At 46.8% G+C, this 17,794-nt stretch overlaps 1 protein-coding gene across 4 annotated transcripts in view; it reads right to left on the bottom strand.

Moving 5' to 3' along the window:
• The window catches only part of SH3RF3 (SH3 domain containing ring finger 3), a 493,237-nt gene that overhangs the window by 84,259 nt on the left and 391,184 nt on the right, over positions 1-17,794 (bottom strand). For all 4 annotated transcript variants that reach the window (XM_049856614.1, XM_049856613.1, XM_049856612.1 and 1 more), the window contains one exon: positions 1,433-1,603. In XM_049856614.1, coding sequence (XP_049712571.1) covers positions 1,433-1,603 — 171 coding nt within the window. The remainder of the gene's footprint in view (positions 1-1,432; positions 1,604-17,794) is intronic.

Raw genomic sequence — 17,794 nt, forward strand, 5'->3', positions numbered from 1 at the left:
GCGATTTTTACTGGTTCGAGTGACTGCCTAGAGAGAAAGAGGACGCCACTAGCTTTAAAGTGCTCATCCCCTGCCTTGGTTGGGGCTCAGCTGCACTGAACTACCTTGGTGTTTTCTTCAAGGACAAGATGACTTGGAAAGGCTTTAAAAATCTAGGACTATAGGGTCTCTGCGAGTCGGAATGGACTCGATGGCAACAGGTTAATGGAAAGTACGAAGCTGGGGAAGTCATTCCGCACCTGTAAGCAAGCACCAAGAGAGCTGTAGGGGAGACCACCCAAAGGAGGGGCCCCTTGGCTTCATGCTACTGGAATTTGAGGCATGGGGCATTTCTCAAAGTGCCTCTGCAGGTCGGTTAAGCTTTTCCCTGCTGAGAGTCACATGAATAAGCTCAACCACTTCTTATCCCTTGTCCTTGTACAACTTCCTGAGCTCCGGCCAGACTCCATTCTCTCCCAAGGCCCCAACTGGACACCACCTGGGCAGCACTGGCTAAAGAATGGGTTGGCTAAATAAAGTCAGTTAAAACAAATACAAAGTATATGCTGCCATCTACCTTCTTACACAACTTTGAAAAGTTCGAATCAGTCTAACAATCAATGGAAGGTTTTAGGCATTATTTTTCTTCATGGCAGCCTTGTTCTGAAAGAGAGTAGAATGCCAAGGGCCATGTCTTTAATTTCTGTGTATGTCCTGGAGTGTTAACACAGGGAAGTGTCCATAAGGGGCTTCGATGAGTATGACTGACTGACATGAAATCAAGCCATGGTGCCCCTCATCTCCGTGGAAAATTCTCAGACAACTCTGGATTACCTCTTTGGTGAATTTTTAAAATAATTTAAAAAACAATTTATAAAATAACAGAAAATTTGTAAAGTATAGGAAAGCACAAGGAAGAAAATTAAAAAAAAATTACACATAAAGTTACCATTCTGTAATAATTGTTAATGTTTGTTATCCTTCGTCCTTTGCATGCATATATATATATACACATACGTGTTTTATGTGTAACAGGTCTAGATGTGATAACACGCACATACACATACACCCCTCTCTGTCTCTCTCACATACACACACACACTTGAGATCTTATTCTCTTTGGTGGCTTTCCTGGTTAGGTAATGCTGCTGCTCTAATTTCAACTCATTCTCTTCCCATTCTTCTCCCCTAAGGTAGCCAGTGTCTACTGAGCTACCAAGCAAACCCATTTCCCTATGTTTTCTGAACCTTCTCAGGCCCACAGAGTCGTTGCCGCAAGGAGACCTCAGAGCTCACGTGAGCTGACCTCCACAGGCAGTAGCGTGCTTTGTCGCCTTCTGGATTGTCTGTGTTTTGGGTCGTCCTGACCACAGCATCACTTCTACGCAATAACAATCACATTAAGGGAACCATGGAGAAAGCTTGCTACCTTCCAGGTCTGCTTGGCCCTCACCTGGAGACAGGTGTCACGTAGTTTCCGGGGAACACACCCGAGACCCCAGTCCTCAGGGACGTCCCCTTGAACCAGCCGTCCTGACACTTCTCAGTGACTCGGTACATCTCGCCCTTGCGCAACTCCAGCTCATCGTTCTTCTGGGGCTTGTAGGCGTAAAGTGCCAGGTACCTGTGGGTACAAGATTCAGGGTCAAGGGTAATTGGATTCAGTTCATGGGGTGGACGAGGGTGGCAGAGTGGGCATAGAGCTGTCTATATCACCTGGAGCACATTTGAGAGCTCATCTTTGGATGAACTCAACCTAAAAATAGTAGCTAATGTCTTTGGGGGCTCTGCAGTTTACAAAGAACTGGCATACACCTTAGCTGACCTAATCTTCACAATAAATCAATGCAGTACATAAGAAGGAAGGGGGAAAGGAGTGTTCACTGGGTACCTGTGAGAGGCGGGGCTTTCACACACCATAGTCTGCGTGGTAGCTACAGTTATTGCCATTTCACTCCTGAAGCACCAGGTCCAGGACATAAACGATGTGCCCACAGATACATAGCAGGGAAGGGACAGACCTGGGACCTTTGCAGCCCAATCACTTTGAGCCTAGAGCCCATGGTCACTCCAAACCCTGTGCTGGTTCTGGGAAGGCAGGGTAGTCATCGTCACCTCCCCATTTTATGGATGGGAAACCAGGCTCAGTGAGGTTAAGCAATTTGCCCAAGGCCCTGTAAAACCCAACAATACCTAGGTGACCTTGAGTTGATTCTGACTCATGGAGACCACACGTGTGCAGTGTAGAACTGCGTTCCATAGAATTTTCATGGATGGACCTTTTTGAAGCAGATTGTCAGGTCTTTCTTCCTAGGTTCCTCTTGGGTGGGTTTGAATGGCCAACCTTTTGCTTAGTAGCTGTCTTAGTTATGTAGTGCTGCTCTAAAGGAAATACCATAAGTGGATGGCTTTAGCAAAAAGAAATTTATTCTCTCACAGTCTAGTAGGCTACAAGTCCAAATTCAGGGTGTCAGCTCCAGGGGAAGGCTTTCTCTTTCTTTTGGCTCTAGAGGAAGGTCCTTGTCATCAATCTTCCCCTGGTCAAGAAGCGTCTCAGGTGCAGGTCCAAATGACACACTCTGTTCCTGGTACTGCTTTCTTCGTGATATGAGGTCCTCACTCTCTGCTGGCTTCCCTTTCCTTTTATCTCTTGTAAGGTAAAAGGTGGTGCAGGCCATACCCCAGGGAAACTCCCTTTACATTATATCAGGGATGTGACCTAAGTCAAGGTGTTACATCCAACCTAATCCTTTTTAACATAATCTAATCTTGCCTCATTAACCACAGGCAGAGATTAGGATTTACAACACACAGGAAAATCACAATCTCAAAATGGAGGACAACCACACAGTTCTGAGAATCATGGCCTAACCAAGTTGACACATACTTTGGGGGGACACAGTTCAGTAGCTGTCTTAGTTATCTAGGGCGGTTATAACAGAAATACCACAAGTGGATGGCTTTAACAAACAGAAAGTTAGTTTCTCACAGTTTAGGAGGCTAGAAATCCAAATTCAGAGCACTGGCTTGCAGGGAAGGCTTTCTCTCTCTGTTAACTCTGGGGGAAGATCTGTGTCGATAAGGACAGCCTCTTCTCAGCCATGTCTACAGTCAGGGCTCTCTCTTCTCCTGGCCCCTGGGTCTAGTCTCTACCCTGCTCTGGCAGGTGTTACAAAGCTCTTTAGCTCCACTGATAAGTGCCCAGAGGCACCCCCTTCTGCTGGGAAGCCTTCTGCCGGGAAGCCTTCTGCCAGAAGGCACTCAGCTCTCTCACTCCATGGGTTGGCTCCCATGCTGTGTCCCGCCGGTGTCCTGGTTCTGCTGCTGCTGTCTGGCACCATCTCTGGTTATTACAGTGCTCTCTCTGTGTCTCCTGGTTCTGGGGGGTTTCAGCACAGGGACTCTGGGTTGAAAGGATGTGCTCTGCTTCCATCTCTTCTTCTTGGTGGTATTGAAGTCCCTATCTCTGCTCACTTCTCTCTCCTTTTATCTTTTGTAAGATAAATGGTGTGACTCAAGTAAGAACATGACTTGGATAAGGGTGGTAACTGGGGTAAGGGTGGTGACTTGAGTCATACCCTCTAGGAAGGCAGTGCTTTGAGATACATCCCACCCTAATCCTGCCTCATTAACATAATGGACAACTCACTTCCAGATGGGACCATAACGACAGGCATATAGGCTAGGATTTACAACACATCACAAAATGGAGGATAATTACAACAGATTCCAAAATGGAGGACAACTACACAATACTGGGAATCATGGCCCAGCCAAGCTGACAAATTTTGAGGGGACACAATTCAATCCATAACAGTAGCTGGGCAGTTAACTGTGCCACCTGTGGACAAGGCCCTATAATATGTATCAGAACTGGATTCCTAGGGACCGCGTCTTCGACCCCACAATTTTTCCTATTCTTCCATACTATCTAGGCAAAAGAAACCAAGTATGAACTAAGTAAGCATTTTTAGACTGGTTTTTCCTCATTTAAACTAATGTGGGCTTGGCTTACCTGCCTCATGTAAATTCAATAAAATCTGAATTGGAAGAGATCTCAGAAGCCTTTTTAAAAGAGATCATCTAGATAGGGAATTCCTGGTCATATTCTTCCTTGCAATATGTGTGCTATGACTATTTTGTTCGAATTCTACTTTTCTTTTAAATCTTATTTGCAGACAAGGAAAGACCAAAGTATGAAATGTAGTGGTGAAAATGCTGGCCTAGGGTTTTGAAATTGTGCTACTAACTCAGCTCATGGCCCCAAATAAGCCACCTTACCTCCTAGGTTTCCCTCTTGTAAAATACCTAGTAATACCTGGATCACAACATCACAGGTACTTAAGAGGACTGAATAATACTTGTAAATGTGCTTTGCTGCTTTTGGGGCTGGGGAATGGTTGATTTTGAACTGATGGAGAGAATTCCATCGGACAACTATATTTGTTCAGAAGATTCAGCCAGGAAAGTTGGTGGAGAATTAAGTTCAATATCATGAATTTTAAAGAAGTGTCATCTACTGGGGTTACTTGGTGGGTATATTTGAGGTCTTTCCAGAAGCCATAGACTCTCAAGGGCTCATGTGGGCACCAGGTCTCTGGGGGTCTGAGAAAGTTCAGAGACTTCCCAGAGCTCCCTTCTGACCCTGGGAGGGGCCTTCGTATTAGGGGAACACAGAAAGAGGATATGGCTCACTAGAGTTCAACTGAGAAGAAACGAGGCCTCCTGGGTCTGAGGGAGTCACTGGATGGTATAAACGATTCACACGCCCGGTTGTTAACCAAAAGGTTGGTGGTTTGAGTTCACCCACAGGTGCCTGAGAAAAAAGCCCTGTCGATTTATTTCCAAAAAAATCAGCCACTGAAAACCTGATGGAGCACAGTTCTGCTGTGACACACATGAGGTTGTCATGAGTCGGAACTGACTTGATGGTAACTGGTTTCTAGGTCTGAGAGTCCTAGTAAGGAATATTCTAGAACAGAATTAGAGTCCTGTGGAGACTAGAGATTTCTTGGTCTTAAAATAAAAAAAAATCTGCCATTCCTTTCCGACTTCCTAATGCTACACAGCCCAAGTACATTCTGCTTTTATTCAATTACAGTCTTGTTTACCTCCTTTGTTTACAGTTTCCCTCCCCTCCCCCTTCCCTCAGAGACAAGCTGGAAAATAAAAGTGTGACTTAAACCTTTATTTCTTTACCTCTTTGAAAAGATAAATACTGAAAATTAGGAATGACTCCTGGACTTGTAGGAAGATAAACAAAGCCATCACCAGAGAGGACGCCTTGCTCTGCCTGGGCATAAATATTCACATTTTGGACACCACTCCCAGGTGACAAATAAAGTGGAACCCAGGGGTAATCATCCTGTTTTCACATTTGCCGATTCTTAGGGAGCTCTTTGATGGTGACAGAGGAATTACTATAAATGGAAAAGTCACATGAAACCTGCATTAACACCACAAAGGCCCTCATGCAGGGACAGCCTCACGCAGGGAGAAGGAGGGGGGCTCAGACACACCTCAGAGCTAAGGCAAAGAAAAAAGAAAAAGAAAAAAGATGGCTGTGATGGGGGGAGGCTTGTGAACCAATAAAAATGATGCACGGCTGTTCAAGCCCACTCTCAAGGAAATATAATTGAAGCATAAATCCTGTTTAAGTTTGCCTCATTCTGTCTCTTTATGATGTCAGAGCCATCTTTCTGATTCTGTAGCCAGTAAATAAACAGAGGTAATGAGCAGAATACCAAGCAGGGGTAATGGTTCCTCAGGGCGTGCTTAGGTCGATGGGCAAGTGCGCGTGGCACCAGACCTAATCAAATAATGATACTTCGTCAGTCAGCAGATGGGAGACACCAGTGTGCACTGTGTTTGTTCTGTGTACATAATCAGGGAGCAACAACTCAGAGGTGTCCTCAGCTGCCTGATGGGAAACAGGAGGCCCAGAACAGGCCCATGTACGCGAAACAAAAACCCATTGCTGTCAAGTCGATTCCAACTCATGGCAACCCCATGTGCTACAGAGCAAAGCTGTTCCATTGGGTTTTCTTGGCCGTGATATTTACAGAAACAGATCACCAAGGCTTTCTTCTGCAGGGCTTCTGGGTGGGTTTGAACTGCCAACATTTAGGTTAGTAGTCAAGTGCAAACCGTTTCTGCCACCTAGGGACCTTATGTTAAACAAAGCTGGCCTGTTCCATGCACCACTGGGGCCTGTCTAGAGGCTGCTGGACACAGAGAGGCAGTGTTGGCTCTAAAGCTGTGCACAGGCCCACCACCAGGCCTATGCAAATGATGAGCCCATCTGTGCCAGCCAAGGCAGACCCCAGAAGTATTCTGCCAGGTTTCTAGGGAGTTCTACTCATGGAACTCCAGAAGCAGACAGAGATTCTGTGGGCCTTGTCCTGGGCTGGGTCTCCCCTGACTCAGGGCCTGTGTCGTCTTGGCCCACTTCTCTTCCCGCCTTTTCCATCCGGGGCTGATGCTACTTCCCGTGATTAAACATCTTCACAGGAAAGACTGGGCCACTGGGGCCATATTCCTGCGTGTCCCAGAGAGACTCTGGGGGTTCCTCTGTTTGATCCCAGCCTGACGAAAGTGCTAAGCCCCCTTCACATCTTGCCAGCACAGTGTTGTGCACATGTGGGCTACAGATCTTAAAACACTTTAATGAGGAAAGCATTATATTTCGTTGAAGTCATATGCAGAATGTTTCCTCCCCTCTCAGCCTCTCTGTTTTTGTTTTGCTGTGAGCCTTGCTTTATTGAAGACGCCTTTTCCAAATGGTGCCTTTCATACATAGAGGTTCCAAGAAGGAGAGGCTGATAGCCTCAAGGAGAGTCTGGCTATGGGGTTGAGCACCACGGGGAGAGTTTACCTTCCCTTCTCTGCCGCACTCTTCTCCCCAGTTCTTATCACAGGGCTGTAAGAGCTGTGGGATTCTGAGCAGCTGTGTCGCCTTGTGACAGCAGGAATCCTAGAAAAAGACGCCTACCTGTGAACCTGTAGGGAAGCCTCCCTCCTGCGTGCTGAGTGGAGGAGAAGACATGGCTCCCCTCTGCTGGAAACCAGAGTTCTGGGGGACATTTTGCCTCAGGGTTGAAGAAGCCCAGAGGACGGGAACCCCATGGAGGTCTTCTGGCTGAGATGACCCAGCAAACCCTGGCTCAGGGAAGCTCTTCTCCAAGGTGTTGTCTGAATATACCAAACATGCTCCTGCCTCAGGACCTTTGCACTTACTCTCTTTGGAGCTCTCATCTCTCATCCCTCCTCTGTCCCCCTAGACTGTACCCTCCATGCGAGCAGGGGTTTTTGTGTTTTGTTCTGTACCTATAATAGAGGCTGACACTGAGTAGGTTCTTAACAAATACTTGTTAAAGGAAGAATAAAACAGGAGTTCTGGTTTTGAGACTAAGGTTAAGACTGCTGAGGGAAAAGGTGGGTGTGTGTGTGTGCAGATGAGCACATACATACCACGCGTGTGCATGGGAAACCCTTTCTTATGGCCCCCTGCTCTGCCAGCAGGGGTGGTGAGACTTTGTCTCACATACCTCATACAGGTCATCAGGAGGGACTAGTCCCTGGAGAATGACATCATGCTTGGCAAAGTAGAGGGTCAGTGGAAAATGAGGAAGACCCTCGACAGGATGGACTGACAGTGGCTGTAACAATGGGCTCCAGCATAACAACAGTTATGAGGATGGCACAGGATGGGGCAGTGTTCGTTCTGTTGTACATAGGGTAGTTATGAGTTGGAACCGACTCGACGGCACCTAACAACAACAACAATTGCCAGCTGACCCAGATTATAAAAATAATAGCAGAGAAGGAGTTTTGGTTTCCCTCATTTAGGAGTCAGAATCAAGAGTTGGGGCAATGAAAGGAGATGGTGGGGCGGGGCATGGGGAATGCTCACAGGAAGGATAAAAGAAAAGGAAGAGAGAACAGGATGTGAAGGGGGGAACTGCAGGATATGGATCTCCAAACGGGAAAGGGAGGAAATCGGAAGGAGCGGCAGAGTCTGAAAGACAGGGCAAGGACGGCAGAGAAAGATGGGTGTCCAACCTGATTGGCTTGGAGGAACACAGACAGAAAGAATGAAGCAGAGAGGGTGGCAAGGTGGGGAGGAAGGAAGTAAAACAATCAAAGGCATGAGGGAGGGATGAGAGATATCACAGAGGAGAGCAGAACCTAGAAGTGACAACGGCTTCTTTTCACAATGATGCCAGACTGAGTTGTTCTAGCCACTGAAAATGTCAATGAGCACTCTAACCAGGGCAGAATGGGTGGCCTGCAAGTCTTCCTTCTCTGCTCCCTCCTCCAACTCTTCCAGCCTCCAGGGGCTGGAGCGATCTGGCCTAGGGCCACTTTCAATGGGTCACTCACATTGCCCATCAGCTGGGGTGGGACTGGGAATGGTGCCACAGCTATGAATAAAGGGACCTCTGCTCTGAATCAAGAGCCCTGGTGGTGCTAGACAGTTAACCAAAAGGTTGTCAGTTTGAAGCCACCAGGTGCTCCACAGGAGAAAGACGTGGCAGTCTGCTTCTGTAAAGATTACAGCCTAGAAAACCCTGTGGGGCAGTTCTACTCTGTCCTATAGGGTCGCTATGAGTTGGAATTGACTGGACAGCAATGGATTTGGTTTGGGTTTTGTTCTGAATTACATGCTCCTCCCGGGTGGGGTGCAAGAGGGCTTGTTCTCCAAGTCACCTGGCCAGATAATGAGCTGTTCCTCCCAAAGAGAGGACAGACCCTCAGGGGATGAATGTGTGCGTAAGGCACATGTCGGCTTAAAAAAACAAACCAAACCTACTGCCATCGAGTTTATTCTGATTCATAGCGACCTTATAGGACAGAGTAGAACTGCCCCATAGACTTTCCAAGGAGCGCCTGGTGGATTCTAACTCCCGACCTTTTGGTTAGCAGCCCTAGCTCTTAACCACCACTCCACCAGGGTTTAGGACGGATTCACATCTGCCCACACCTGGGCTTAGTGACAGCTGTCAATTAACATCTAACTTACACAGCTGCCAAATTCACACTCCAGGTTTTAAAAATAAAGGCAAATGTTAGCAACTTTGATAAATGCCCAGCAAACCATTTGAATGGTTTGATCATCATGTTTGTGAGCCTAAAGGAGTAGCCATTAAATAACTGAAAGTTAATTACATTTGGGAAAGAGTTTATTATCTTTTAAGCAACGCTGTAGGAATCCTATGCCATTCAATGGAACAAGGGTTTTGCGTTTACTTCTTAATATATAAGGGGACTTTCAATCCTTCTTCATCAAAATAGACCTGAAGATTCTTTATATAGTGGGCCTTAAGTCATCTTGATTAAGTTTTTTAAGTCGAAAAGAATTCTTCTTTTGAAATCCCATTTTTATTTAAAAATAAACACAGATATGATTCCCAATGAAATAATAAAGGCAGAATAATGGAAAAGCAAGAAGTGAACTTAGCCATACATCCACTGCCCTACTTGTTTAACTTGACTAAGTGTACCCCACCCACATTGCCAAAGACCAGGGACAAACATTGACTCTCACTTTCCTCCCATCCGTTTAGAACAGGGTGGGCTGAGAGAACAGTGTAACTTAGGTTAGTTTGCAAAGAAAAAAAAAAGGGATAGATTTGACTTTTATACTACCTTATGCCTCTTCACACAAAGTCTAGATTCTTAACAGTATGAAGTCAATAGTTCTTTCACATTTGAATGTACTTTATTTATCTAAAAGCCCAGTGATACACGACACCCCTCTGGTGCTAACAGCAACAGCAGTCAGGTATCATTTCCAAGGAACAGCATCATCACCAGAGGGGTGACATAGTCTTCTTTTATAAAGCATTGTCATCAGCTCTCCGATTTTATTTGAGGCCTTATTTATAAGTTGTTGCAGCTTGGGGTGGCTCTAAGGATAAAAAAAAAAAAAAAAAACCCATTGCCATCGAGTTGATTCCAACTCAAAGTGATCCTATGGGACAGAGTAGAACTGCCCTGTAGGGTTTCCAAGGAATGGTGGTGGGTTTGAACTGCTGACCTTTTGGTTAGCAGCCAAGTCCTTAATCGCTGCGCCATCAGGGCACCAGAGACTTTGATAAGGCATCATGAAATGCTATGTAAGGAGAGTGGGGCAAGGCCCAGCTGGGATGTAGCATGGGCTCTCCTGTAGGGGGCGCTGGTAAGATAGGATTTATGGGACAGGGAGGGACAGCCCCTTCCTCCCCTTACTTAGCGTGCAGGTCTAATGTGGTCCACCATTCAGGCAAAGTGCTGTGCTGATTTTCACCAGGCCGTTAATGTGCGTGGTATTTTCATCTTTATTTTAAATTTATTCTGTCATATGACTAATCCTTCCTCTGGTTTAAATATTTCAAGTTCAGCCTCTAGGTGTACGTTGCTGGGGGAACTGGAATGTAAATAAGCCTGACTTCACCTTGAAAAATCTCTTCCCCTCCTACTTTTTTCCCCCTGGAGGCCTCAGATGGGAAACCAAAATCAGATGGGATTGCTGGCTCGTTCCGTTTCCTTGCACGACACTCTTGAGTGCACGGTATCTGCGCGTCTGGCATGTGACTCGCGGCGGGGTAAGGCACTGGCCCCGTGTGGGTGAAGATGTCATTTTGCATCTGTTTTCCTTTCAGAATGATTCCAGAGAACGCACCAGATGGACCTCACTTGAAGAGTGATTTGTACCATGCAGAATGGATCAGCCAACTCTCTACCTGATGGCTCCAGCTCCTCCTGGTCTCCAAAGCCCACTTCATGCACCTTGTTGATTCTAGATTCCAGGTAACTCTTAACTGCCCTTTCCTTCCTGTCACCCCTCAGTCCACCTCCTGCCAGAACTGTGTATAGAGACAGTCTCTTGGCTGAGCTGGTGGCCATTGCCAGTGCTCAGAAGTGCAAGCTAGTCCTCATACAGAGCCTTCAGGTGTCACAGCTGGGCACAGGTGCAGGCACAAAGGCTGCTGTGACCCAGTTAACATCTTTGGTACGAAATCAAATAAGTCAAGGTGGTATTTATGGGCCGGGCCCAACTGTCACATTTACATAAAAAGGCCTTGGCAGCTTACCAGCATTCCTACATAGCAGTATTCCGGGAAGGTTCTATAATACATGTAAACCGTAAGGGTGCCAGCCTCTTCCATGTTCAGATATCACCCATGTGAACTCCCACACAAAGTTTTTATGTACAGCCTACTGAAAGGATCTGAGCACAGCCTTCACTTGCCCTTATTATTTGCTTATTTCTGTAGCAAGATCAAGATCTTTAAAAACCGTTTGTCCTAGAGTCAACTCTGACTCCCGGTGATCCTGTGTGTGTCAGAGAAGAACTGTGCTCCATAGGGTTTTCAATGGCTGATTTTCTGCAAATAGATCATGAGGCCTTTCTACTGGAACCTCCAACCTTTTGGTTGGTAGCTGAGTGAATTAACTGCACCAGCAGGAACTCCAGTAAGATCTTTACTCCCTGGTGACTGTCTACATATTCCCCTTCCACACTAATCAAGAAGCAAATGAAAGTATTTTAAATCCTCCATCAATTTTACACTCTTTCTCCCCTACATGATAGCTTGCTCACGGCTCTCTTAAAATAAGCCAAAGATTATTTTCTATTCCTCCTACAAGAAGTTCTGCTTCTGCTCTTGTTGCCAGGACTACAGCAGTAAGGCTAACTAGACACGTGCCCATTCATTGATTTCTCAACTCCGTAAGTACCTACTGAATGACGGCCAGGTGGTAGAGTTGTGCACACACACAGCCTGCCCTTAAGAAGCACCCATTCAGGGGCAGGGAGGGGGGCAAAGAGCTGTAAGTACAAACTCAGCCTCCTATGCTGGATGCCACAGGAACCCAAGGAGGAGGCCCTGCCCAGTCACCGGAGACAGGTAAATCCTCCGCACACAGGTGACAGCTGAGCTGGGGAGTGAAGCATACACAGGGGCTGTGAGGTATTCCAGACAGGGCTACCTGTGGGTGCAGAAGCCCAGAAGAGAGAGAGAATGGGGTGCATTTGGGAAACTCTCAGGGTGGCTGCATAGTGGTCTGCTCCCCCCAAGCGCTCCTGCCTTTCATCTCCTCCCTGAGCGTCTGGCATCATGGTTTGTACCTGACCAAGCTTGTGTATGCCACTCAATCCCCCGGTGTTCCTTTCGATTTCACAGTTCTCCCAAGTGGTGCCCAGGCAACTCCCCCCAGTGCTGGGAAGCCTGGAAGAAGGGAGCTGGGGCAGTGGGACTGCACAGCCAGTGTGGGGCTGCACAGCCAGTGTGGGGCTAGCATCGCCTTCACACTGAGTCCGTGTGATGTTGCCCTGGTTGGCAATAGTGCAGTGAGTCCCAAGTGCAGTCCCTGGGCCAGTAGCATCAGCATCACCCGGAAACTTGTCAGAAATGCAAATTCTTGGTCCCCACTCTTGATCTATTGGGGTTAAAAACCAGTTGCCATCTAGCTGACACTGACTCATGGCCACTCCATGTGTGTCAGAGTAGAACTATGTTTTCAATGGCTGCTTTTTTGGAAATAGATAACCAGACCTTTCTTCCAAGGTGCCATTGGGTAGACTTGAACCTCCAGCCTTGTGGTTAACCATTTGCACCCCCCAGGACTCCTCTACTGGGGCTAGGACCCAGCAGTCTGTCTGTCAACAAGTCCTCCAGGTATTTCTGGTGCACTGTAAAGTTTAAGAACCACTGCTGTAGTGGGTACAGAGGTGCACTGCCCAGGTTCCCTCTTCAGGGCCAAGACACCCATCCTACAGCTGCTAAGACTATGGGCTGCTGACAGCTCACGGCCGGGCCCTTACTGGGTATTACCCTGCAGGCTACTGCTTTGTCCAAGATTATGCCTCCCTCCCAAGGGCAGCCTCAATTTGGGGAACTCTGAAGGGCTATCTCGGCTACAGAGCTCCCCCCTTTAGGATCAGCTGAGGCTTCTGTTGCAGCTACAACTGGGCTTCTCCCTCCATGCAGTTCTGCCACCCTCATTCCTTTACAGGTGTCTCTCTTGAGAGTATGCTCCAATGAACCTTCTGATGCCCCTCTCATTCTGAGAGTCTGCTTCCAAAAGCCCCACCTAAGACAAAGGCTGTACTGCTAGGGAGACCCTGCTGCCATGTGCCCTGCAGCCTCCTGGCCCTCAGGGCTCAAGGGAGCATCTCCTTTGTCCCAGATGCAGTCAGCCCTGCCAGCAGCTCTAGAGGTCTTCCAAACACCAGAATGGAAACTACCCACCAGGCTCTATGCTCCGCTCTAGAGAATTCTTTTAAGGTAATTCTTGTGTTCTACCTATGTGCCTTTCTCCCTATTCCCGTACATGGCTGGGACCCTAATTCTGCCCTCTCCATATATACGTAGGATCAGCATAACAGGCTTGTGTGGGGTAGGGGACAGGGACAACCATCACTGAGGGTTCTCGCACACACTGTCACATCTATCCTCTCAAGAACCCCAAGGTCAGATGCTGTGAAAGCCTGAAAGGACTGACCAGGAAGTTAGGGTGTTGCCAGAGAAGACTGAATGGCTGCTGACCATGACATTTCTGGGTGGCCATAACTTGGTGGCCACCAGTCCAGGTCTTGGTCCTCAGTCTTCTCAGGGAATTATTTTACCAGATTCTGTTGTACTAAATTCATACTAGTCAAACCCATCACAGATTAAAGTGTAGAATCAGAGTCTGCTTTATTAACTTATAATGAAATATATTCCTTTCTCGTCTGGGGAATGCTTTGTCAACAAACCCCTTTCCTGATGTCAAAACCTTGGAGACTGTATAGTTTATTAGAAGGTGGTGTGGTGACCTTCTAATCATCAGAACAAATGGAGGTGGTGTTCTTGAGGGCTGCCTCCCACCACAGCAAGGCCTGCTAGAGTGTCCTTGCTCACCACAGAGTACAGGTCTCAGGTGACCAGATTCAGTGACCTCTGCCTTCACCCCAAGTACCATCAGAGAAATTCTGCCCATTTCTTTCTTCTGTTCCCCTTGGCGTTCCCTTTTCTGGTCTCCAGGCCAACCACACTCCACCTGTTCTCTCAGTCTTGCTCTGGCCACCTTGATAGGACTCCTAGATTCCCCATGGAATTCTAGGTGCTCCCAAACTCTCCAGTCACACTGTCAGACAAGCTCTTGGTTTCCTCCCACAAGTGGTAGGTAGATCCTCCCCGCTGACTGGAAATCTCACCCTCAGAGGGTAATCTCATAGCCAGTTCCTTGGAGTGGAGGTGCTAACGGCCAACAGCGATGACTGCCCTCAGCTCACAGGCCTGTAAACTGAAGCTGGGAGAAGGGAGGCATCTAACCTGAAGGTCAGTCAGGCCTCAGATGCAGATCTTCCTGACTCTGACACCTGAGCCTTCTCTACTACTCCACACCTGTGATTGTCCAGCAGACTTGGTTGAAACCACTGAAGGTGCCAGATGAGGTATTTTAGGTGGGCTCAGTCCTTCTTTCTCAGCCTAAATCACCCATCAGTTGCCGATTCAGCCCTGTAGGTTCCCCGTCCACCCTCTTCCTGGCTCCTCTGCTCCTTCACTATCCTGCTTCTGGCTCTAAGATGTTTCTGGAGAAGTGAAAGCAAGGATTAAGCACCGCAGTGTCAGTGACATCTTATTCACAAAGGTTCTTTATCAACCTTTAGATCTTTTGACTGGCTCATTTCTGACCTACAGCGTGACCTTCAGGACTGGACACTCAAAATTCTGCACCTGCAAGTCTCCCAGGATGGAAGGCAGACAAGCCCTAGAGTCAGGAAGTGAAATTCAGGTGGCTTCCAAATGCAGCAGAAGTGGGGAAGGGAGGGTGTGGAACGCAGTGGGTCTGAGTGAGTAGGTGTCTCTGAAGATGAGGAGCTGCCTCTAATGCACTGGCTGGGCAAACTGAGACCCCTTCTTGTGGTTCAAGGCAGTTGAACCTTAAAGAAATGACTGCCTGTGGAAGCCTCTCATATGCAGAATGGATTACCCGATAAGCAAGGTACACTCATTTGTGCTTACTTACTAATCTGTAGTGTACAATTTTACTGTTTTTCATCATGTTTTTTGAAATCGTGCACTACAGATTAGTAAGTAAACACAAGTAAGCCTGTGCGTACCTTGCTTAATGTAAGCCTGTGTGTACCTTGCTTACTGGTTAATCTGTCCCTGTTTATGTCCTAGGAGAAGGGGAACAACATTCTGCCACTAACAGGCTGGAGCCCTGGTGGCGCTCAGCTGCTAACCAAAGGTCAGCAGTTCGAATCCACCAGCCATTCCTTGGAAAACCTATGGGGCAGTTCCGAATTGACTCAACGGCAATAGGTTTTGAACTAACAGGCTGACCGTGACAGATCAGGCCTTTTAATCATGCAGAGTCATGTTTTAAGGGACGTGCTTTGACCTGCAGAGGTCAAATCCATGTGATAATGAGGATTATGAGATGAGATTCTATTAAAGTTATTCAATCACCGATCCCCAGGTTAGCCTCATTGGGGCGCTGGCATGCAGTCCAAGGCCATGATGATTTGTAGCCTCTCTGGCACACAGCAACATACTTGTTGCTGTGGTTGTTTCTTTAAGGGTAGCACTTCTCCATCTCGATTTCAGAGCTAGAGGCTTTTTCGAACACGACTTACAGTTACTGATTTGGGCAGGGCAGTCAGATAAAAAGCAATCAGAGCCCTGCCTTCTGCACATGTCACCGAGTAAGTGTGGGCTGCTAGATTCTTGGAGATAAAGAGAATGGTTGAGGGAGTGGTCAGGCTAATCCTCCGTGTGATAAATTGGTGAGGCCAATCTTATCTTTTTCTCCCTAGGAATACATTAAAAAGTCTGATTACAAAGACTATGTTTTTAAGATGGATAACGAATACTGCTCTAACTTATTTTATAGTACCTACGCTATTGCCTGGTGCTTAGCACAAACAGCTACAGAATACACATATTTAACTTACTCATGACAGCTGATCAAGAAAGTAATGCAGATCACAGTTCATTTGCAGCCAAGATGGTTACCATGTCACCAGTGGACACATCTCTGTCACAATAGTTGTCCTTGGAAGGACATCCTCTGACATGTCAGTTTCCCTTCCCATGGCCCCGATGAAAATCTAAACCTGGACAGTCATGCTGTGTGGGAGCAGGGTAAAGATGCCAGGAGCAGAGGGCTAGGAGATCCCTTGTCTTGGATGCTTGGACTATATTTGACTTGAGAGGGTTCCCCCCATGATGGAAGAAAGAGATTTCCCCTACAGTTTGGGTTCAATGAAAAAGACCTCCAGGACTTGGAAGATCTGTATAGGATTGAAGCCTCCAGAATGTCTCGCAGCTCTTTGGGGAATGGTACCTGTGGAATTGTATTACCTTTTGGGCCTCAAAGACAGAAAGACCTCCCTAGGTGACTGACCAGAGGCAACATCCCTGGTGACGCCAACATACATGAGCTTCAGGCTCTGGGGAAGAAATGAGGAACCTCAGCAACACAGGACAGAGGATAATCTCTTATCGTTTGTCTACCGTGGTGCCCGCCATGGGAAGGCTTTGGTTCTCATTTAACAAGTAAACATTTATTGACAGCCTGTGTGACACGTATTCAGCTAGTTTCTGGAGACCCCACAATGAGTAAACCAATTTCTTGTCATTGAAGAGCTCCTGGTCTCTTTTGACCTTGTCCTGCCACTCCGCAATAAGGCCCAACTGTCTCTGGTGGACGGAGGCCTATTGCCTCAGAGATAAGTAACGGGTTGTGTGTCCAAATTGTTTCAAGAAGAGCAAAAACCAGTAGAACTCATCTTTTCCCATGTGCCTTCTTGCTCTCATGGTTTTGAGCAGAAGCCTCTGGAGGTTAAGCAGAGAGACATAAATCAGAAGAGATTATTTTCTGTCCATTGCTGGTGAAAACTTGAATTTCAGCCTAAAGACATGTGGAATGTAGCTTCCCAATCTATGTGCCCTTCAGGAAGCTAAAAAAAAAAAAGGTAAATTTCAATTTCCTTTCAGTTAAATTGGTTGTGGTAATAAACCTAACCACAACAGAGGGGGCAGATAAAGGGAAGATGTTCAGAGCTTTCCTATCTGTCATCAGATAAAGGCAAATATTTCAACTTGGCTTCAAGAGGTGCGTGACTGTGTCTGGGTATGTTTCAGCAACTTCTAGGAAACCTTCTGAAGCTTAGTAAATTGGTTTTTCACAAGGCATTTTTTGCTGAAAATACAGCTAGTTCTTCAACAACACAGGTTCAACGCGTCCCCTTTGACCGGCCCTGGATCTATTTAACTTTCTGTCTTCTCCATATCGTTTGCCAAATTCAAATTCTCCAGCTTGAGGCATTCATTCAAGCAACTGGTTCATGGCCGAATGAAAGGCAGCCTAATGCCTCAGAACACGTTTTCAATGGGGAGTTTTTAAACTGCACGTATCTTTTAAGAGTTAGAGCCGAATGGAGCCAATTTTCGGAACAAGATAAGCATCTCACTTCCTTAGCAATGATTCATCTGGTTATTTTGGGGGATGCTGTGCAGCTGGTCTGCACTGGTGGCAGTTAGAGTCGTTCAAATAGTGAACTACTTCTGAGCAGCTGCTAACTAGCTACTGTCCCCAACCCCTCAAGACTACCCACTGTTCCAGCCACACTGTTCCCTCCACAGGGACCACCCCAGATCTTCTTGGGGTCTCTGGGTCCTTTCCTGATTGACCAGTACCTGTTCTGTCAACTGTTTGAAATGTCATCTCTGTTTATATGCTATATATATTGCCCTAGGAACAATCATATTAAAAAAAAAAAAACCAGTAGATTTTTCTTTGCTACTCTCTCCTTTCAGCACATGATCATGTATTATTG

This window comes from Elephas maximus, chromosome 17 (genome assembly GCF_024166365.1).
Source record: "Elephas maximus indicus isolate mEleMax1 chromosome 17, mEleMax1 primary haplotype, whole genome shotgun sequence".
NCBI classification, from domain to species: domain Eukaryota; kingdom Metazoa; phylum Chordata; class Mammalia; order Proboscidea; family Elephantidae; genus Elephas; species Elephas maximus.